This window comes from Nelumbo lutea, chromosome 1 (genome assembly GCF_056320005.1).
Source record: "Nelumbo lutea isolate HS-2025 chromosome 1, American lotus-T2T, whole genome shotgun sequence".
Classification (NCBI taxonomy): Eukaryota; Viridiplantae; Streptophyta; class Magnoliopsida; order Proteales; family Nelumbonaceae; genus Nelumbo; species Nelumbo lutea.
In genome coordinates this window covers 18,306,154-18,328,797 of record NC_142684.1, presented here as the reverse complement: position 1 = coordinate 18,328,797, position 22,644 = coordinate 18,306,154, and the positions used below count along the sequence as shown (strand labels likewise).

General features: G+C 38.2%; 1 protein-coding gene across 4 annotated transcripts in view; it reads right to left on the bottom strand.

The window, feature by feature from the left end:
• The window catches only part of MEE18 (maternal effect embryo arrest 18), a 65,052-nt gene that overhangs the window by 8,459 nt on the left and 33,949 nt on the right, over positions 1-22,644 (bottom strand). For all 4 annotated transcript variants that reach the window (XM_088966461.1, XM_088966462.1, XM_088966464.1 and 1 more), the window contains exons 7-9: positions 16,411-16,482; positions 15,071-15,154; positions 1,528-1,629 (exon numbers count right to left, since the gene is read on the bottom strand). In XM_088966461.1, coding sequence (XP_088822587.1) covers positions 1,528-1,629; positions 15,071-15,154; positions 16,411-16,482 — 258 coding nt within the window. The remainder of the gene's footprint in view (positions 1-1,527; positions 1,630-15,070; positions 15,155-16,410; positions 16,483-22,644) is intronic.

The window sequence follows — 22,644 nt, the reverse complement described above, 5'->3', positions numbered from 1 at the left end:
TTTAAACCTCCCCTCTCATAATGAGGTGCTGCTATATTTAAAAAAATTTGATGAAAATACATTTTTATCCCTCATTATTCTTCAAATTTTCAAAGAAAACCACAGCTACAGTTTTCATGATCAGTGTTATGTCTTGTTGTAAGATGTAGATTACAGCCTTACAGGAGCCTCGGCCTGAAATGAACAAGAAATTTGGGGCAGATTAAAGGCCCTCAGTGTTTTGGAAGACCAAAAAACAGAAACGGGAAGCATGATGACAGGACTTTTTGGTTCGTAAAGAGCAAGGGTTTTTGGATACAATCATCCAAAAACATGTTGAAGGTTTTGTTTTTCAAACCTGTAATGAAATAGTAATAAAGCTCACATTTTCAACCAATGATTTAAAGCTTGAAATGGCAGCAAACCAAAGTCTTGGATATTCCATCCAGTTATCAAGCTAAACCTAGGAGCAGAGTATCAAAATAACCACGTTTTCTTTTTTCTTTTTTTTTTTTTTGCTTGAAGGAGTACGAGCTAAAATCATGAGGTTTCTTATTATAATAGAGAATATCATTTTAGTAGGGTAAACATAGGGGTAGTAAGAGATGATACGGAGAATGGTTAACACTCAGAAACACATTGTTTATGTTAAATGAATCAATCATGGCAATTCAAGGAACTAGTAGATTGAGAACCAAATACCATGTGGTCGAACTACCAAGATTTTATAATAACTATACATCCATCTGGAAGGAAATTCCTAGATATTCTTTTGCTAAATAGAAAATCCTAGTATATTTGTAACAGCTACTTCTTAATCCTATGAAAACCACACTAAAACAAAGCTTCTAATTAAGCCATTCAAATAGATAGGAATCACTTGTTTTTCAATTCCTTCCAATGCTCTATATGCACTCTCAATCTATAACATTGAGTAAAAAAAGTCAAAAGAACAGAGGATGAAAGACTCAACAATCCTTCTGATGGTAGGCTGATTCTGTAGTTCTTTGGTTAGCACCAATAGTCCTCTGTCTTGATACAAGATTCCATCCGATAGTTCTAGGGATTCTCATTATGAACTGTTCTTCAACCTACCTACAGTTTTCTTGTTCATGTGAACAATGCTACTAGGATTTTTTATGTAAGTGTTGCTGTTTGTGTGAGAAGTCACACCATAGATTCCGTCTTGTAGTTTGGTAGAAGAAATTCATGGGATGTATACAGCTACTTTCTTCAACCTCCCAAACTGTTTCTATAGATTATGTCTTGCAGTTGTCAAAAAGAGGGGCAATATTGGGTTTCTTGAAAAAATTTAATAGTTTATATAACAGGATCTTAACAAATAACTAAGGGAAGGGAGGTATATGTCTGATGATGTCATATCACAAGGGAGTTCTTAGTCCATTTAGAAAAGAGAGGGGAGGTCTTGGTATTTAGCATAAACTTCAAGGGAGGTTTAAGTCTTTTACCCATTTAAATAATCAGTAAGTTCTTCAAATAACTAAACAACTGTCATCATATGATTGAAAATAAGGTCTAGAATGTTACCAGTGAAGGGCAGATGGAAGTAAAAAGAGAACCCATAGCATAGACAATGCAATCTACTTCACTCAACTGCTCCAAGACAGTAGGGTTGGCTGTGGGGAAGACCTGTTCAGTGAAAGTGATGATAATGATTGAAGTTGCAGATATTAAAATTGCAAATGAAAATCAAAATACATAATTAAACTCTAGAAGAAATTAAAACTTCTTATTGCCAAAATTATGGAATACACCATGAAAAATAAGCATCTTCTTTTGGTAAGTCTTCAAATTAAATGTTAAAAGAAAAAAAAGGCATGAATATCACATAACACTATCAGAAACCAAAATACCTACAAACATTAGATATGTAGAATAAATCGAGGGGAAAATTACTCATTGGCAGGCTGGTGTGGAATAGAAAGGATCTAAAATTCAAACTTGTAGATTAATTACTTAAGCTTCAACCTGAAATTACAAAGAACAGTCTCAAATTCACTCTACTCTTCTAAATTTGAAGTGTCAAAACTTTACCAATTAGGCTTGTTTTTGGTTACATTAAAATGGTCGTCAGGTTCTACCCAACAAGCACAAGATCACATGATCCAAGTATAAAATAATTTATGACCAATTTATTCACAACCATCAAGTCTGTGGCAAAATTTTCTACATTTTGGTTATTCAAGTTTTTGAGTTTGAGTTTTAGTAGTACTTTTATTTGTCAAAATCTTACAATTTACGATATGATTCACGATTTGAATCATGAATCCCAAGGGTTTGATTTGAATCCTTTTCTGCAAAAATCTAACGATTTTTGTTTGAATGCTACAATTTGATTCATAAATCTTATGATTTCTACAATTCACTTTGACTCAAATAAATTCAATTAAGAATTAGTTCTCTACTTTGATTTTTTTTTTTTTTGTTTATATTTAGTTTTGCCAAGGGAGACATTTTTTTAAAGCCCTTACTAGAAAATGATTTATGTACATTATTTAAGACTAGAAATTGACTTTATTTTCCATCATGTAGGTTAAAGAGCCATTGTATGTAGATTAGTTTGATTAAAAATTCAAACTTCATTATATCATCTTAGGCTTCTATTGTATAAGTGGTAAGTTATATTGTTTTAAGTACATATATGGTAGATATATATTAAAAATAGGGTAAAAGTCACTTTCCTATTTTAGCCTTTTAATATATCTATATTAATTTTTGACAAGTTTGTAAAAAATAGAAATAATCTTATGATTTACGATACGATTTGATTCAATTTTCTCTACAATTTACGATACGATTACGATTTTCAGAACATTGCTTTTATGATTAATTTTAGAAAGCACTAGTTTAATATTATTTTTAAACAAATTTGTCCCACAAAGCTAAACATCTGTCTTTAGCATCTTTGGTCTGGATGCCAGAGTTCTTTAGGCTATGTTTGGTTTGAAGGGAGAAGTAGGGAAAGGAAAGGGAAGGTAGGGAAAGCTTTACAAACCTTGTAAAGGTTTCCCTACCTTCCCTTTCCTTTCCCTGCCTTTTCCTTCAAACCAAACATACCCTTAATGTTGTCAATACCTTCAAGAAGCTTTTATATGTTGCTTCCTACCGATTCCTCTAGGTGCTAATCCTTGGTTATTTTATCTTACTTTTCTTGTTTTATAAGACCATCATGTATCAAAGGAATATGACTTGTATTTAAAATCCTAAGTAAGTTTGTAAGATCAAGCAGTGATATAAAACTATATGTTGTGTAGATATGCATACCTGCTTCATGTTGTGTAGACCTGTTACTTGAATTTTTTTTTTTAGTATAATTTCTCACATAACATAATTCACCCAATTAGACTAGTAACTGTGTTTTTTTGTTATTTGGGTAAGCCCCATTCGGGAAATCACGTAGATGTTCCCTTAATTACATCTCTGCTAGGGGCAGAGAAAACCTTTTGATTCTGATTCAGAAGTACCAATCAATAGAGACTAAACTAAGTATCATTTTTCTACAGAATTTTCCTTTGAAAATTCTGGTATATATTCCCTCTTTGTTTGAAAGAAATCCAGCGAATAAAGAAACAAACACTGTATGCATAACAAGTAAATAGGTATCATAAAAAGCATGTTTCATCAATAAGGCTACAAATGGCCTTTAAATTGTGGTTATGTGCATTATCATGCTGTGAGGAACCATAATCAGCCAAGTTTCATGAACAAAGTTGTAGATGGTTTTCCCCCTCACACATAGGTTAATAGGTTGTAAGGAACCATAATCAGCCAAGTTTCATGAACAAGGCTGTAGATGGTTGTCTGCTTACATGTATTTCAGTATGAAACAAGGAATAAAAGAAAAATAAAAGAAGAAAGGAAGGAGTGAGAGGAATTGATAGAATATGGGCTTCCATCTCATGTGAGAAGCACAATGAGTATCATATTGAAGAGGTGTAGGAAGAAAACAAGATTCCCTACCTTCTTCTTCCTTTTTCTTTTATGCTCTCCACACCAATCTTCTTCCCTTTTCTCTTCCCACTTATTTTTTAGTGCTAGAAATCCTGCAAACAAATAATAATAGCCAACAAAAAGGCATTAGCCCCTTCTCCTTGTAGGAAAGGGGTTTATATAGAGGAGGGAGGTGGTTAAGTAACTCCCCACTCCTCTCTTCTTAGAGTGCCAAGTGTCACCCCACTTAAAATGGGTTAAAGAGGGAAAAAGAAAACTCTTCCTTCCCAAGGAAACAAGTGTCCCCCCACTTAAAGTGGTTAGAGGAGGGAAAATAACTCTCCCCTAGGGTGACATGTGTCCCCCCAATTAAAGTGGTTAGAGGAGGGAAAATAACTCTCTCCCCTAGGGTGACATGTGTCCCCCCACTTCAAGTGGTTAAAGGAGGGAAAATAAATCCTTCTTCCTAGGGTGACATGTGTCCCTCCACTTACAGTGGTTAGAGGAGGGAAAATAACTCCCTCTCCCCTAGGGTGACATGTGTCACCCCACTTCAAGTGGTTAGAGGAGGGAAAATAACTCTCTCCCCTAGGGTGGCATGTGTCCCCCCACTTCAAGTGGTTAAAGGAGGGAAAATAGTCCTCTTGTTAGAATAGAACAAGTGGCATCCCCTTACAAATAAGTGGGATACCTCACAAGAAATTAATTAAAATGGATTTATTCTTTTAGGGCCTGTTGTTCCATTAAATGGGCTCTACTATAGGCCCATTAAATGCTTATTGCATTACAAATAAGCCCATATAACTTGGGGCCTGTTGTTCACTAAACTAGACTGCAGGCCCCTTTCTTTATTAAAATGTTTCAGCCCACCAATAGGACTGATTGGGCTTATAAGAAAGCCCTTTTTTGTTTTTATTATTATTTTTTTTAAGCTGTGACTGGGAATATCTTAATAATCTGCTCCCAGTCCAGCAAACTTAAGGACTTAACAAGACCTTATCTTAGCTGTTTAAAAGTGGTCATTGTGTGACTTGCCCCTTCGTTTATCAGGCCTTTTGACAGTAAAAAGGCAATCGTTGAGGTTGAAGAAGAAATAGACAAGTTGCAGACAGGTGAAACTTGTGTTGGCTTGGTTTCAGTGGAACGATAGTTTCCAAACTGCAATAGTATGAATCTCACAGTCGAAATGATAGCGCTGAAGCTCTTGGGCTTCCCTTTCAATCTCTGGGCGGTAAGAGTGTTTGAGAGTATTGTGAATGCCATCGGAGGATCTTTGGTTGATTTTGATATTCAGGATCTTCGCGTTGCAAGAATTGGAATCACAAAGGTACGCCCTGAAGCTATTCCTAGAGTTGTGGAGTTGCAAGTGGATGGTCATTGGCACAAGGTTTGGATTGTGCCAGAAACTAAAGCATCGCTTTGGAGGATCGACAGAGAGCCTGAGGAAAATGATGGCATGGCGAGTCGGCTCCCAGGTGGAAGAAGAGGAGAGGGAGTGGAGGGAGCTTGAGAACAAGGGAGTGGAACCAACGTGGAACGATGAAATTCTATGAACGAGTCTCGCCTGCTCCGAAGCAATTATGAGAAAGATGGAGAGGCGGTGTTGTGAATAGATGGGCAGGGTGGGTTTTATCCATCAGGTTGTCGATTTGGGTCATACAGGTCAGTTGGCCCAAAAGGAGAAAAGTCAAGGCTAAGGGTGGATTCGAGCCGAGCCAAGCCGAATACTTGGCTATTCGAACTCGGCTCGCAGGAATAGTATCAGGCTCGAGCTCGAGCTCGATTTGAGCTAGAGACTTGAGATCAAGCTCGGCTTAGTTCATAGCTTGCAAGTTCGAGCTCGACTCGGCTTGAGCTCGACAATAAGCCAAGTTTTTTTGAAAAATAAAAATTATAAAAATTATTTACTAGGCTCGCGAGCCTCACGAGCCGGGCTTCATTGGGCTCGAGCTCGGCTCGACTAGCAAACGAGCCTATATATCGGGTTTGAATTCGGCTCGAAGCTCGGTTTAAAATGAGCTGAGTTGCACGTGACTTCTAAAGAGTTGAGTTTAATGGACGATAGTTCTGGTCCATTTTGTTCCCCTTTGAAGACTGTTCGTAACTCTCGTCTAAGCCGTGGGAGACCGGAAAAGAAATTCTCAAGAGGCTAGCATGTCAATGGAGGTAGAATGATGAGGAAGGATACAGCCATAGTTTTGAGGGAAAAAAGGTAACAGCTTTTAAATGTAACAATTTAAGAACCTTTGGTGGCCATGGCAAGAGGAAGGAGTCTTGGGAGTGGGTGATTACGAAGTTCGTGAGCTTGGAAGAAATGAGTCATTCTAATGGTCAGAAGGTTAAAGCATGTTTAGAGAAGATAGTTCCCCAAGCTGTACCATGGGATACGGTCCACAAGAAAGAGCTACTGTCAAGGACTTAACCGTTCACACCAAGAAAGATGTTTGCAGAATATCAGATGGGGTTGAGTCTGGTGACGGAATGTCGGAAAGAGTCAAAATAGAAGAAAATTCCGGTAAAGGAAGAAAGTACTAGAAAGGATATGTGTTTCATCGCCTCAGAGAATAAGACTGTCTCCTTCGATTCCAGCAGCAGGGATCTGAACCAGGACGTGGTTAGTGAGGCAGGTTCGACTATTCAGTCTTTGTTGGAAAGTTGGGGGTGGACTTAGGAGGGAGAAGTGAAGACATTTCGAAGTTGTCTAATTCTGAGAATCCCAATGCAGGGGAGTTGAGAAGATTAAGAGGATCCAGCAATGGGCAGCTTGTTCATGTAACTAAGGTTTTTCATCGTCTCAAGGAAGGTTTGGTCAGGGACAATCCTTGTTGTAGATTCAAGAGAATCTACAAGAGGAAAGGAACTAAAGCTAAATCCAGAGTTTCAAATTGTTTGAAAGACAGAGGAAATGCAAATTGTTTAGACGATGACTCAGACAGGAAGGTTCAGGGCAGATTTTCAAATTTTCAAATCCATAAAGCATCTGTAGGGGAGAGGGAAGAAATGAATATGATAAAGTCCTCTGGAAGGAATTTGGAGGAAGAGAAAGATGTCAGGAAGAAGGTTGTGAAGGAGAAGATAGCTGATTCAGGGGGGAATACAGCGAGAAATGGAATGTCAAAAATTCTTTGGAAACTGAAGTCCAGGATAAGTCTGGAGAGGAAAGAAGAGAAGAGGAGAGGGAGATAGAGGGGAATAAAGCTGAAGGAATCTTCAAGATAAATAGCTCCGAGAAAGGAAAAGTGGGCATTGATCAACTAGTAGACAGACAAATAGCTGTGGGGAAATCTCTTGGCCTTTTCTTCTTAGGGGGAGAAGCATTGGTGAGAAAGGCAATCAAACACTTTGAATAAAATAGAAGGCAGGAAAATAACAAGAGGAAAGTAACTGGGGAAGGGAGTGAGAAATGGGAGGAAGATGAAGGAGAGGCTTTAGATCTTGTTGATGAAGAGTGAGGGGAAATGTTGGAAATGTCACAGGTGAAGGGAGAGGTCTGGGGTTCCTTTGGCAGCTTTGTGACGGTGCTCGGGTTCAGTCAGTTCTCTCAAGAGATTGATTCTAGATATGAGTTTTGCTTCTTTTTGTATTCTAATCTGGGGTGGTTGGGGTGGTAAGATGTTTCAGGGGTCTTATTGTATTGGGATTTGGGTGCTTGTCTCTCCTTAGTTTGGGTGGAGGTGCTGTCTCAGCACCTCTTCAGGTTGTATTTGCTTTTCTTTTCTAATATATCTTCTTTTTTTATAATCAAAAAAAAAATATAATGCAAACAAATAAACACAGCACTAATACAACTAAAAGTTATCCCAAATCATCCATAACAAAACCCCATGAAGTCAAATCTTTACCAACACCCCTACAAACTCTGCATTAACAATCCCCGATTGTGGAAGATATGATCCTCCCCTTTTCCTCCCTATCTCTCCTCAAGCTACAACCCCTGATAGATGCTTACTAAAATAGTAAGGAGGTTCATGGTTTATGGGGTATATTCCTTCTAACCTTTTCCCCAATTACATAACCCTACGAAGATTCCACCTCCAGTAAAACCTGGATCTTATCCAACCTTCTGAAGGCCCTCCTACGCTCTTGCGCATGCTCTCCACCCATAAAAGTTACAACCAACTTCTTGCAAGCGACCAGAAATTATGGTAAAACCTTGTTATCCAATTTGCTCCATTTCCTTAACAACATCCAACTACCAGAAAATTCATTGAATCTAATGGTGAACCAAAATTCAAAACCACAAGGTCCCTAACTCCACCCTGACCTTTCCAGAGATAAATTATGTCTATCCCCTACCTTGCAAACAAAAGATGTGAAAATTTAGAAATTGAACTGCTAGCTCTCACTAGAGAAGCCACCAATACATAGCATACTTGAAGATCCCATATTTGTAATATTGTGGCAAGGAAAACAAAAGTATAAAACTGGAAATATATAATAAATAATCCCTTTTCTTATCAGTAACAATGAAAATTGTATTAATCAGTAAAGTTTGAAGTACATAAGAGTGGAGAGATGGTCAGCCTCAGCTAACCATCCTTGTAATATTTAGTACCAAGTACAACCCCCCCTTGCTGAAACAATTCCCTGTTACCCCCATTTTTTCCAGCCCATTGTTAAACAGTTATACCCTTAGCTCCAATCAAATTGATGTATCTTTTGACATTTATTGTAAATGAATAAAGTACATAATTGATTCATGTCATTGTGGTGTGTTTTTGTGTAACACCCTTAAACTAGACACTTATAAGACTCGTGTTAGTTTAGAATCTTCATAGTCATTGGATAGATCTGGGGAGATTTATCCTGCCAAGGATGACACTGATGTACTGCCAAGTTGGTTGGGGTGGCTTGTCTCAGCCACCAGGGTGAGACCTAAGGTACATGTAGTGTGGGTTTTCTTGAAACCCTGAACCGGACCAAATTCCAGTATTGCCCGGGACCTTGGAGATAAATGGGCAAAACTGGAATGTTACACCTAACCCCTAGACTCGATTATGGTACTGCACTAGGTGTCGGATTGGGCTGTCTTTGATATGCCAATCAGTGAGATCCTTAGAGGGGGTCAAAACCTGGGTATGTTGGGACAGTCCGAGAATTCACCTGAGTGGGTGATCATAGTGACAGGATCAGCCCCTTTGTCAGACAAAGTGAATGATCAGGGAATGCACTCTCTCTGATGGAAACCTAAACTGCCGGCAATTGATTTCAAACGTTGAGATTTGTTTTGCAAAATATATTTATATAGAGATATACATATATATATTATGGTTTCAAAATATTTGCAAAAGGTTTTAATTCTCGGGATCCATGTGAGTAGAGAGTGAAGCACTGTACATCGCAGTCGAGAGATAGGTCCTCTCTTGTTGGGCAGTGTTTGATCATTATGGGCTGAGAGGTTAAGTGTAAGACCATTGAGGGTAATACCTGATGAGCTAATCTTGCATCTGCCCACAGTCCTTGGGTTTTCATAAGGTGACTGGACCCAAGGACCATTTAGTGTAAATGTTGGACCCATTAAGAGCCCATGGTGATGGACTCAGGGGTTCACTGTCTCCTACAGTGAATTCGGACAGGCCTTGTAACAAAGATGGGTTGAACCCATGTGGCTGATGTGTAGATCAATGTTTGGGTCCCACGCCATACAAAGAGATCCAACTGGGCAGCAGATTAAGGGGTAAGTGAGCACATAAGCTTAATGGGCCTAAAGCCAAATTCGAACTGGGCTTAAGCTAGTTAATTAAAAGGAGACAAGATAGGATTTGTAATCTGATTAGGATTAGTTGAAGGATAAGATAAGTCTTATCCATTCAAGAGTCCAGATCAAAATATTAGATTTGGATTAAGGAACTCTCTCCTAATTAGATTAGGAGGCTGATCCTGAGAAGGCTATAAATAAGGGGGCAAATTCCTCAGTTACACAACACAGCAACCTGCAGACTTCTCCCCTATTCTTGCCATCCCTACCCAGTACGATCTCCTCTTGAGGAATTGATCAAGAAAGGTTCTTGATATTGTTTCTTGGCCGAAGAAACAATCTGAAGTCGTGCTCACCAGCCCTTGTTCGATTCTTGTTGAAGAACCCTGGTTCTTGCTGAAGAACCATCTTACTGATCCTGCTTCACCACACACTGTGTCATCTTCAGTGGAAGCAAGATTTGGTCTTCTCCTTGGGCGTGAACACCTTCATTGTAATCTGATTAGGATTAACCGATGATTATTCTCGGTATGGTTACATGTACCTAATGAGACATAAGTCTGAATCCTTTGAAAAGTTCAAGGAGTTCAGACAAGAAGTCGAGAAACAGTTAGGGAGAGAAATTAAAGCCCTTTGATCAGATCGAGGTGGTATCTCTCTGACGAATTCAGGGACTACTTAAAGGAAATGGGATAGTATCACAATTAGCCCCTCCCTCTACACCACAGTTAAATGGTGTGTCGGAGAGGAGGAACCAGACCCTATTGAATATGGTTTGATCACTTCTCATTCACTCAGAATTACCTACATCCTTTTGGGGATACACATTAGAGACTACGATTTACGTGCTGAATCGGGTTCCAACCAAATCCATTCCGAAAGCTCCCTATGAGCTTTTGACCGGTAAGAAACCAAGTGTGAGACACTTGAAAATTTGGGGTTGTTCGGAACATGTTAAAAGAACTAGTGCTGACAAATTGGAATCTAAGACCAGTAATTGCCTATTTGTAGGTTACCCCAAAGGCTCTGTAGGTTACCTATTCTATGATCCGAAAGAACAAAAAGTGTTTTACAGTCGAAATGCCTATTTCTTAAAAGAAGATTACATCCTGTAGAATCTTCAGCAAGAAGTTGTTCTTGATGAGGAGAGCCCAGGAGTAGTGGGAGATGTCCCACAAGCTCCAGATACTCAACCTAGAAGGTCTACCCGGGTATCCAGGCCTCTAGTTCTATGACCAAGAAAGTTACTTGGTGGAAGCCACGACAAGTGAGGAGGATCCCACAACTTATGTGGAAGCTATGTTGGACATAGATTCCCTGAAGTGGGTAGATGCCATGAAAGTCGAGATGGACTCGATGGAGACCAACAAGGTTTGGACTCTTGTGGACCCACCCTCTGGGGTGAAAGCAATTGGTTGCAAGTGGATTTACAAGAGGAAGAGGGGCCCAGATGGTAACATTGAGACCTATAAAGCTCGTCTTGAGGAGACCTTTTCGCCAGTGGCTATGCTAAAGTCTATTAGGATCTTGCTAACTGTAGCAGCATACCATAACTACGAGATTTGGCAAATGGATGTTAAAACCGCGTTCCTGAATGGAGATCTTACTGAAGATATCTATATGCAGCAACCGCAAGGATTCATTGTTGCAGGTCAGGAACACATGGTATGCAAACTTAACCGATCCATATATGGACTGAAGCAGGCTTCTAGGAGTTGGAACATCCAGTTTGACTCTACTGTCAAATAGTTTGACTTTGAACAAAATTCGGATGAGCCCTGTGTTTATAGGAAAACCAATGGGGATAGGGTTACGTTCTTGGTTCTGTATGTAGAAGACATTCTACTCATTGGGAATGATGTAGGAATGTTAACTACGGTGAAAGTGTGGCTTTCACAGCAATTCTCCATGAAAGGTCTTGGAGAAGCCACCTATATCTTGGGACTTCAACTCTATTGAGATAGATCGAAAAGGATAATAGGATTACCCCAGTCTACTTGCATTGACAAAATTGTCAAGTGATAAAGTATGGAGAACTCCAAGAAAGGAAATATTCCTTTCAGGCACGGAGTCACTCTCTCCAAGGGTATGTCTCCCAAGACTCCTGAGGAGATTGAGGGCATGAAGGAGATTCCATATGCCTCAGCCATAGGGAGCACCATGTATGCCATGTTGTGCACTCATCCTGACATTGCTCAGGCAGTGAGTGTGGTAAGTAGATACCAGTCTAACCTAGGATAGGAACACTGGACAGCTGTGAAAAACATACTGAAATACCTTCGAAGGACAAAATAGTTTTGTCTGGTATTCGATGGTAATTCACTACAGATCCAAGAGTATACTGATGTCAATTTCCAGTCAGATCCGAATAATAGAAAGTCTACATCTGGGTACATCTTTACGATGGGAGGCATGTGTAGTTAACTGGAAAAGTAGCAAACAAGGTTCCATCACAGATTCCACAACCGAAGCCGAATGCATTGCGGCAAGTGAAGCTGCCAAAGAAGCCATCTGGATGAAGTTCATTTAGGAATTAGGAGTAGTTCCGTCCAACACATCACCCATTCCACTGTTGTGTGACAACAATGGAGCTATATCTCAGGCTAAGGAGCCACGAGCCCAGTCGAAGTCGAAGCACATCGAGAGGAAGTACCATGTACTGCGGGAGATAGTTGGTAGAGGGACGTCCTGATTCAGAAAGTAGCGTCAGCGGAGAATCTAGCAAACCCATTGACTAAGCCACTTACACAAAAAGTGTTTGAGAAACACGTGGAAAGTGTAGGACTCCGGCTTCTATCCGATTGGACCTAAGTGCAAGTGGGAGTTGTTAAACAGTTATGCCCTTTACTCCAATCAGATTGATGTATCTTTTGACATTTATTGTAAATGAATAAAGTATATAATTGATTTATGTCATTGTGGTGTGTTTCTGTGTAATACCCTTAAACTGGACACTTATGAGACTCGTGTTAGTTTAGAATCTTCATAGTCGTTGGATGTATCTGGGGAGATTTATCCTGCCAAGGCTGACACTGATGTACTGCCAAGTTGGTTGGGGTGGTTTGTCTCAACCACCAGGGTGAGACCTGAGGTACATGCAGTGTGGGTTTTCTTGAAACCCTAAACGGACCAAATTCCAGTATTGCCCTAGACCTTGGAGATAGATGGGCAAAACTGGAATGTTACACCTGACCCCTAGACTCGATTATGGTACTACACTAGGTGTCGAATTGGGTTGTCTTTGATATGCCAATCAGTGAGATCCTTAGAGGGGGTCAAAACCTGGGTATGTTGGGACAGTCCGAGAATTCACCTGAGTGGGTGATCATAGTGACAGGATCAGCCCCTTTGTCGGACAAAGTGAATGATAGGGGAATGCACTCTCTGATGGAAACCTAAACTGCCGGCAATTGATTTCAAACGTTGAGATTTGTTTTGCAAAATATATTTATATAGATATATATATATATATATATATATATATATATATTATGGTTTTAAAATATTTGCAAAAGGTTTTAATTCCCGGGATCCATGTGAGTAGAGAGTGCAGCACTGTACATTGCAGCCGAGAGATAGGTCCTCTCTTGTTGGGCAATGTTTGATCATTATGGGCTGAGAGGTTAAGTGTAAGACCATTGAGGGTAATACCTGATGAGCTAATCTTGCATCTGCCCACAGTCCTTGGGTTTTCATAAGGTGGCTGGACCCAAGGACCATTTAGTGTAAATGTTGGACCCATTAAGAGCCCATGGTGATGGACTCAGGGGTTCACTGTCTCCTACAGTGAATTCGGACAGGCCTTGTAACAAAGATGGGTTGAACCCATGTGGCTGATGTGTAGATCAATGTTTGGGTCCCACGCCATACAAAGAGATCCAACTGGGCAGCAGATTAAGGGGTAAGTGAGCACATAAGCTTAATGGGCCTAAAGCCAAATTCGAACTGGGCTTAAGCTAGTTAATTAAAAGGAGACAAGATAGGATTTGTAATCTGATTAGGATTAGTTGAAGGATAAGATAAGTCTTATCCATTCAAGAGTCCAGATCAAAATATTAGATTTGGATTAAGGAACTCTCTCCTAATTAGATTAGGAGGCTGATCCTGAGAAGGCTATAAATAAGGGGGCAAATTTCTCAGTTACACAACACAGCAACCTGCAGACTTCTCCCCTATTCTTGCCATCCCTACCCAGTACGATCTCCTCTTGAGGAATTGATCAAGAAAGGTTCTTGATATTGTTTCTTGGCCGAAGAAACAATCTGAAGTCGTGCTCACCAGCCCTTGTTCGATTCTTGTTGAAGAACCCTGGTTCTTGCTGAAGAACCATCTTACTGATCCTGCTTCACCACACACTGTGTCATCTTCAGTGGAAGCAAGATTTGGTCTTCTCCTTAGGCGTGAACACCTTCATTGGGAGTTATTGCCACTTCGTATTAGGTGCATCCCTCTCCTCCCTTTTTGTTTCAGATCTGGTCCAGTTTTGAATTCAAGATTGATCCTTGAAAATGTAGTTTTCTAAAATAGGGAATGCAATTCCCAGATGGGAGAGAGAAATTTTTGAAATTTCGCCCAACCTTCCTGCAGGGTTTGGCCATCCATATGATGGATCTCTCATCCCTTCACCCATCTACAAGACTGTTTGCAGACCTAGGCATCCATCAAATGATAATCCAGAGCCCTTTAATATCTCTTTAGCTTCTTCAGTTTCAATTCTCTACTTCCATTGTCCCTCCTCATTACTTCCCAACCACCCTGTTATGACCTTGGAGTCCCCTTCTACTATCTACTTGTTGTATCCCAAATTTCAAAAGCAAAAAAAAAAAACAAAAAACAAACAGAAAAGAATATCCAAATTAGTTGTCAAGCTTTGTACAGTCGGAAAATTTTACAATACTACCTATAACTGGTGTTATGCAAATCCATACTATAACCATTTGATATGTCAATGACAAAAGTATAGTCCCAGAACATGAACAAAATATTCCTTGCAAATAATAAAGAAATCATTCCTCTATCACCAAAATAATGAAATGTTAAGCAATAATTTTTTCCAAACATCATGTTCTTTTTCCAAAAAACAATGCATCTAATATATAATGAAGTCAACAACCATCATAAAGCATGACAATAGGTACATGAGCAAAACATTCCTTGCAAATAATAAAAGAAACCATTCTCCAATCATGAAAATAATGGATGCTTAAGCTTTTTTTTTTTCAAAATGATAAAACTCTTTTCCCAAAAAAAATGCATAAATGTATAGTAAATTAAACAACCATCATTAAGCATAATAATAGGTACACATATCAGGAGACCTTTTTTTTCGATCTGTAGAAAAATAATATTGATGAAACTTGAAGGCACATATCAGGGAAAGTTTACTCTGCAAAATCATATAGATATGCCAATCAAACATGAATCATAAGAAGCACCATTCACCTCATGCAACAAGTTTTTGCCCTCACTTGACATGTAGAATACTCGCTTTATTCTTGAAGGAAGTGCCTGAACCGAAGAACATTCCTATCAAGACAAATCCAGCACAAAAATGAGTCCAATTTCTAATCCCACTAAAGACAGAACATAAACCAATGAACTAGAAAGACTGAACATTACGACCAGCAATTAGCTCATGAGCTCATTCAAGATTTACTCAAGTAAAAAGGTACTATTGTTTCTTGCATGACTAAAGATACATTTCTGAGGAATTACTCTCCCATCACTTGTGTCACCCTTCAGAAAAGAATCAGGAATCCTGGGAAATACTGCAAGTATGTAACCTCATTCAGTTCTGGACATCTAGGTTAATTGGACACTTCAAAACGGTCACTGTACCCATGGCAGACATGTGGACACTAAAACCACAATGACACTTGAGGAGACTATTCTATTTGTCGTGTCTGTTATATGTGAGTTGTGACTAAAGAACCACAAATTCTTAGGGTAAAATTGGTGCATGAATGGTAGATTTGTAATACTTGATTATAAGTCGATCTTTATTTGTTTAATGTTGTTTGCACTGTTTTATGCCTCACTTTTGCTTTCTGTAGAAGACTTTTCAATCATTTTTCTACAGGTCTGTAATTACCAATGTGAACTTGTATGTGGATTCAGCCCCTTCATATTTTTTATCAATACAATAGTTGACCTCACTTGTCAAAAAAAAAAAACTGACAAAAAAAATAAGCTGAAGGATAAAACTGGTGATAGTAGGGAATTGTTGGGAATAATATCTCCCCCATAATTACAATGTAATCAGCAACTCCAAAGATAAAATTCCAATTTCAATTTGATTAAATACCGAAGTTTTTCCTGTCCACTTAGCCTCATCTTGCCCAAAAATGTTAGTTGGCAAATATCCAATATAAGAAACTACAAGTGACTCATTAGTCATTGAAATTTGTATGTGGCATATGGAGGAATCTAAAACCAAAGAAGCTTCTGTCATATTTTTCCAAAGTCCAAGGTACTGAACAAGGAGCCCTTTAGCTTGCAGACCTTAACCTCTCGAACAAGAATTTTTCACCCAATGGAAAATATTCATTCATGGTCAAACATCAAGCAATAGACATGTAGAAGTTCTAGTAAAATTCCATTTTCAGTTTCAATTATGTGTTATAAATACCCATTTAAGGAAAAGAAAGTTACAAAGAGAGAGAGAGAGAGAGGAAAATTTGAGACAGATAAGAGTCACCAGTCCCACTAAAATTTCAGACAAAAATTACAAACTCATCATACCCATAGGTTCAGTAATCATGGCAAGAACGCTAAATGTGTACCTTGTTTATAGGTTCCATAGATCCCTTTGTTGGATGAGATATTTCATTCTGACCACGTATTATAGTTCCATCCTGAAAAAAAAAAAAAAAAGCTCATAATTAAAGGAAAGAATAAACAAGGTAACGGCTTTTTCCTGAACAAGATAAATGGAAAATTTGTTCAGCATTTACTCCTCACAGGTATAGTAGTATGGTTAAAATTTCTGTATAGGTACTTCAAAAGAACAAATAGTTATATGCTTACTCAAACTCTTTTTATCAGTTATGCAAAGTCAAATATGGTGGTCAAATATAAGATAAATGTACAATTATGAAATAAAATGCTCCATGATGTTCATTCTTTGGCATACATAAATAAATCTGAAACTATAATCAGTGGACAATTGTGCATGTATATAAAAGAAGAGAATAAACAATAAGCCCTTTATGAAAGCAGCATATGCATACCATGTTCCTTCACTAGCAAAAACGTGTATATATGCACAATATTAAATACATATGTATGCACTTCGGTGGATCAATAGAGACATGGACATGGGTGCACCTAATATCCATATGTCATTGAATTATTCTTTGACTTTTCTTGTTAACAAATAGCAGAAGTATCGCAAAGAAAACACTATTTAACAGAGCTGAATTTTTAGTGAGATATATTGAAAGCTTTAGGCTACAAATCATGTTAATGGAAGTTCATAACTATGAAGTTTTCTTTCCCTCCTTTTATGTGCTTTTAGATTTGACAAGGTTGAAGAGCATTCTCTACATAATCTTGAGAACAATGCTCCGTTCTTTTTCCTTGTTATGAACAACATCTCCTATTGTATAAATTTCCCTTTTTTCTTTTTTAATTGTGAACTGGGATTTTTTCCTTTTTTCTTTTTATTTTATTTTATTTTTTTTAGGGGGATGAGAGAGGTAAATGCATTGTATACATCAGAAAATAACAGCTATACATACAGGGTATTCAGTTAAACATGAAAACTATTAACAAGCAGCTCTATCAATACAAAAAAGCTATTCAGGTATGAAGTTGTAAATATAGAAATACAAAAGAGGGCCCTTTCAACAATGAACTTTTCAGATTGTCATTTTTTATGTTCAGTTCTCTAGAAACTTTTCAGATAGTAAGACATGAAGGATGACTTACTGCTCCTTGACACAATCTAAAAATTGGCCAACCCTCCTCAATGGTTAAAGCAGAGATTCTGGCTTGTTAAGTAGTATGGGCGGAAAAATATAAGAAGTTCCTCACCAACTTGTGATGAATGATGAGTTTATATCCCCAATGGGTCATTAAAGACCCAGAGATGCTACTGTCACCTTGATACAAGATTCCTATACCAAGGCTCAAAAAAAATTCCTACCTACCAAAGAACAGTGTCTTAAAAGGCACTCCTGGGTGCATTTTAAGGCATACACCTCACCTGAACCCAAGCACGGTCCCTTCCAAAAAAAAGCATGCACCTTGCACCCCAGCCCAGACATGTGCCTTTTACAAATATGCCATTTTTGTTATTTCTTGTAGATTCCTATGTGTTTTATACGTTCACAATGGTTCAACCTCCACCTCAGAAGACCCCTAAGGGATTCAGAGATTTCTGATTTAATAGCTTTAATCCAAACCCTCAAAGATGCCTATATATCCCCCTCTCATTCTGACACCCGAATATGGACCCTTCACCCAAATGGCGATTTCTCTTCTAAGTCTATGTTCAGGGCTTTGACTGCTGAAGATCAGCATCCCTCTTTTCCTTACAAGAAAATTTTGTGCAGCCACATCCCCTCAAGAATTTGCTTCTTTGTATGGGAAGCCTGTCTCCAGAAAGTTAATACTTGTGATCTCCTTCAGAAAAACATTTTGGGAAGACGCTCCATTTCTCCTCATGTTTGTATTTTTGTCTCAGCGAGGGTGAATCTGCAGATCACATCCTTCTTCATTGCAGCTTCACTCAAAGGATATGGTCCCATTTCTTGAATATGGCAGGGTACAGCTGGGCTTTTCCAAAACACATTATGGACAACTTGAATCAATGGCAAGGAATAGGGCTTAGCAAAAGGGGTAAAGTCTTTTGGCAATCAGTGCCTCATGCAGTAATGTGGGGCGTTTGGGATGAAAGAAACAGACAATAAAAGCAGAACCTTGGAGGATTTAATCTCAGATATTACCTATCTTTGCATCCTTTGGTTGGTGAATTCAGATCTATTTAAAGGACTTTCAGTCAATGATATTATCAGAAATATTCACCCCTTCCTGTTTCTGCCTCATCCTCAGCAAACTCCCTTGAGGCATCCCGTTTCCATCAGTGAAGGTGTGATAACCCTTAATTTTGACGGTTGTGCCTTAAGCAATCCGGGCTTTGCAGGTATTGGTGGTACAGTAAGGGACGAAAGGGGCAATATCTGCTGGACTTTTAGTGGCCCAATCGGTTGGGCCAACTCCACAAAGGCTGAAGTGATGGCTGCTCTCACCGGAATCAGGATAATTAAGAATTTGGGTATTCAGAATTTGATCATTACAGGTGATTCAGCAAATACAATAAAATGATTAAGAGACAAAAAAGGGGGCCCTTGGAGACTTTATCACTATCTGACTGAAGCTTGGGATTCTTTGGATGGATTGAATGTTAACTTAGTTTGGATTCCTAGGGAATACAATCATACTGCAGATGGCCTAGCTAAATTTGGTGTGTATTTGGAGCATCTGTATAGCGACAAGCTTCCTCCTTTGTAACTTGCAGGGGTTGCCCCCCCGCTGTTTTGTATATCTCCTCTTGTTCCCCCCCCCCCCCCCCCTTTTATTCTCAATAAATCTTGGTTAAACTTTCTCAAAAAAAAATGATGCTGAACTTCCAGCCCTAGGTAGTTCTCATGCAACCGGCTGGATCAGGCCCACATGAGAAACCTAATCAACCCTAGGTTGGCTCTGATACCAACTAGGCTAAAAAGAACTGTAATCTGTTTTTATTCTGATGAGAATTCAATAAGAAACGAGAAGAAAAATAGCAGAGAACAGAGGAGAAGAAGAGAGAAGAAGAGAAGGAGAAGAAAGAATGAGAAAAGGGTGTGGTTAGACTACACTTGTCGCCCCACTCATCTATTTATATGTTTGCAATTAAACATCAGTACAATTCCACTAATACCCCTGCCACCTACATAAGAAAGAAAAAACATATATAAACTGACACAACTAACAAAAATAACATAAAAACAAACACAAATATGAAGTGGGACCACACTAACAACTACTGCTCTATATCTCTACATTTGCTTTCGCTTCCATATTTTCACTTGAAATATGTTTTATATGCCATGATTATGTATCTTGATTTGGCAACATTCTGTAGTCATCAAAACGGAATTTTGCTTTCACAATTTAAAAAAGTGGTCTCTCTCTCTCTCTCGCCTTCCTATCTTCCCACCACCACCATCGCCGCTGCAAGTTGCAGCGACGGTTCGGTGAGTAGAAATAATAATATTATTATTATTTATAAATATTTTTTATTAATTATTAATTATTTTAATATTTTTATTAAACATTAATTATTATTTATTAATATTTAATAATTCTTTTTATTAAACATTACTAATTATTAATTATTTTTACTAAATAGGAATTATTAAACATTAATTATTTTTTACTAAATTTTAATCGTTTCATTTATTAATTAGTAATTATCAATTATTAATTTTTTATTTTTTATTTGTATTGTTTCAATGTTACTTTGAGGTTGAAATTTATTTTTTATGAGATAATGCAAATTGAACTCAATATTTACAAATAGTATGTTCTAGGGGTAAAATAGTAAAATCAGTAAATTTCAGATGGTAAAGGGTTAATCCAACACAAACAAACTTATGGATTCAGAGCCTCTAAAAAGTAGAAAAGCATCTATGCCTCTTTTCAGATTTCAGACACTTAATATATTTTTAACTTTTCAGATCTGAATTTTCAGATTTATCAAATGATCTCATTCATGAACAGTTGAAAATGTAATTCAGATAATGCAAGAAAATAAGAAAAAAGAGAAAGAGAAAGAAGAAGAAAATAAGTTTCAGCAATAGGTTGTGGAAGAAGAAAAGAAGAATTCGAACCTCTCTCTCTAGCCCCCTTTCATCACTTTTATTAATAATTCTAAGTTTGACTACAATTACTTGGATGCCCTTGATGGGGCGGCCAGCATTAAAGAGATAATTTAAGAAAATAAAAGAAGGCCCATAAGGCCCATGACTAAGAAACATAACTTTTAAACACTACTTAAAAGAAATAAAGAACACTAGGGTCCATTCGGCCCATTCTCACTGCATGAACAACAGAAATATTCTATTAAATTTCCACTATAATAATTTATGGACCAGAGAGTTAAAAGACATGATTTAATGCTGAATTTATGACTAGATAGTTTACCAAGTTGGATGCACTTAATTGTTGGTCCCTATGATTTCTATATAAGACATATTGAAATACAACAATTAGGAACTTGGTCCTTTCTGCACAGTCAAAAATAAAGGGAAAGGATCTAAGACAATAATATAAAGTTATCAGATTATTAAAATCACCTGCTTAAGCATTTCATTCAAAGATTGTCATATGATTAAGAATTAAAAGATTACAGACAGTTTTCCTAATGTAGTGCTACAAGAATTTGGTCCTCTCTGATTAGACAAAAATTGAAGGACAGCAATCTAAAGGAAAATAACTAATTATCAGATGGTTAGTATGGATCTCGGCTCTGTGAGAGACTCGGACCTTGACAGCATTTCGAGTCTCCTTCAGCTTCTTGACAATATTTTCTTACACCTTGCTAAGGTGGACTCTAGAATTTGGACTCCCACCCCCCACCGGTTCTTTCTCTTGTGCCTCTTTCTTCAAAGTTTTAAGCCAGTCCACCAATCCTATAGCCCTCCCTTTTCCTATTCATGAGATTTGGTGCAGACCAATCCCTCCTAGGGTTGGTAGTTTTTGTTGGGAAGCCTTTTTGGAAAGATTCAACACTAGTGATCTGCTCCAAAAGAAGAGACACAATACTTGTTTGTCCCCTCATTGATGTGTTCTTTGTAAAGCTGATGGGGAGACGGGTTTTCACCTACTGGTGTCTTGCCAATATGCAAAGTCTATTTGGGAGTGGGCTCTCTCCCTATTTGGGTGTAGTTGGAACCCTCCATCAAATTTGCAAAATCTGTTTTCTCCTTTTTTCAGGTGGCACATGAAAAGGGGCAAGATTATGTGGAGAGGACAGAGGGCTACGGTTTGCTGGTCCTTATGGGAAGAAAGAAATGCCAGGATTTTCTCAGAAGTAGAGAGAAGTATTGATGAATTGAGGGCTTTGATCCTTATAAGGGTAATACAGTGGATGAAATCACTAGAGCTATTCACAGATTATACAGTGGATGACATGTTGAGGAATTGGGGCAAGATTGCTAACAGTACCCAGACCAAAACAGTGATGAATGTGTCTTGGACTCCCCCCCCCCTGCGGGTTTCATAAAACTAAACTTTGATGGGAGTTGCAGAGGGAATCCTGGACAATCAGGGGTTGGGGGTGTTTTCAGGGATGAGAATGGGGTTGTTTCTGCCATGTTCTCAGGCCCAATTGGAGTGGGTGACTCTCTCAGAGCCGAGATCCATGCGGTTATGGAAGGAATCCAGAAAGCCAAGGAGATGAATATCAGAAAACTTGTAATTGAAGGGGACTTGGAGGTGGTGGTTGGATGGCTGAATAAAGACTACAGTGGAGTATGGAATTACAGCAATATGAGGAAATTTAGATGGCTGGCTCGAGAAATGGAGGTTAAAATCAGTTGGGTAAAAAGATCAGCTAATTCTTTTGCTGATGGGTTAGCTAAACAAGGAGTGGAGAGGGAGTCGATGTTCTGGGCACAATTGTAATTATCTTTTCTGTTTCTCCTTCTCTTTCTCTTTTTCTTTTCCTTCTCTTGGGGCTCAAGTTATACTGGAAGATAAGAAATTTTGTCTTCCTCTTTGTAATTATCATTGAAAGTTTTGATGAATTTAATGAAGTTTGTTATTGATCAAAAAAAAATTTATATAATTTACCTGGTATAGGCTAAGTACTAGCATAAATACCATGGGTATTGAATTGCATGGGATCAGCCAATGTCATCCAATATCAATGCTATATAACAAAAGGGGAGCCCTTCAAACATTTTCCAAGACTCCAAGTTAAAGGCAGCAATCCAATAATAACTAAACATAATGCATATTACTTCTACTTG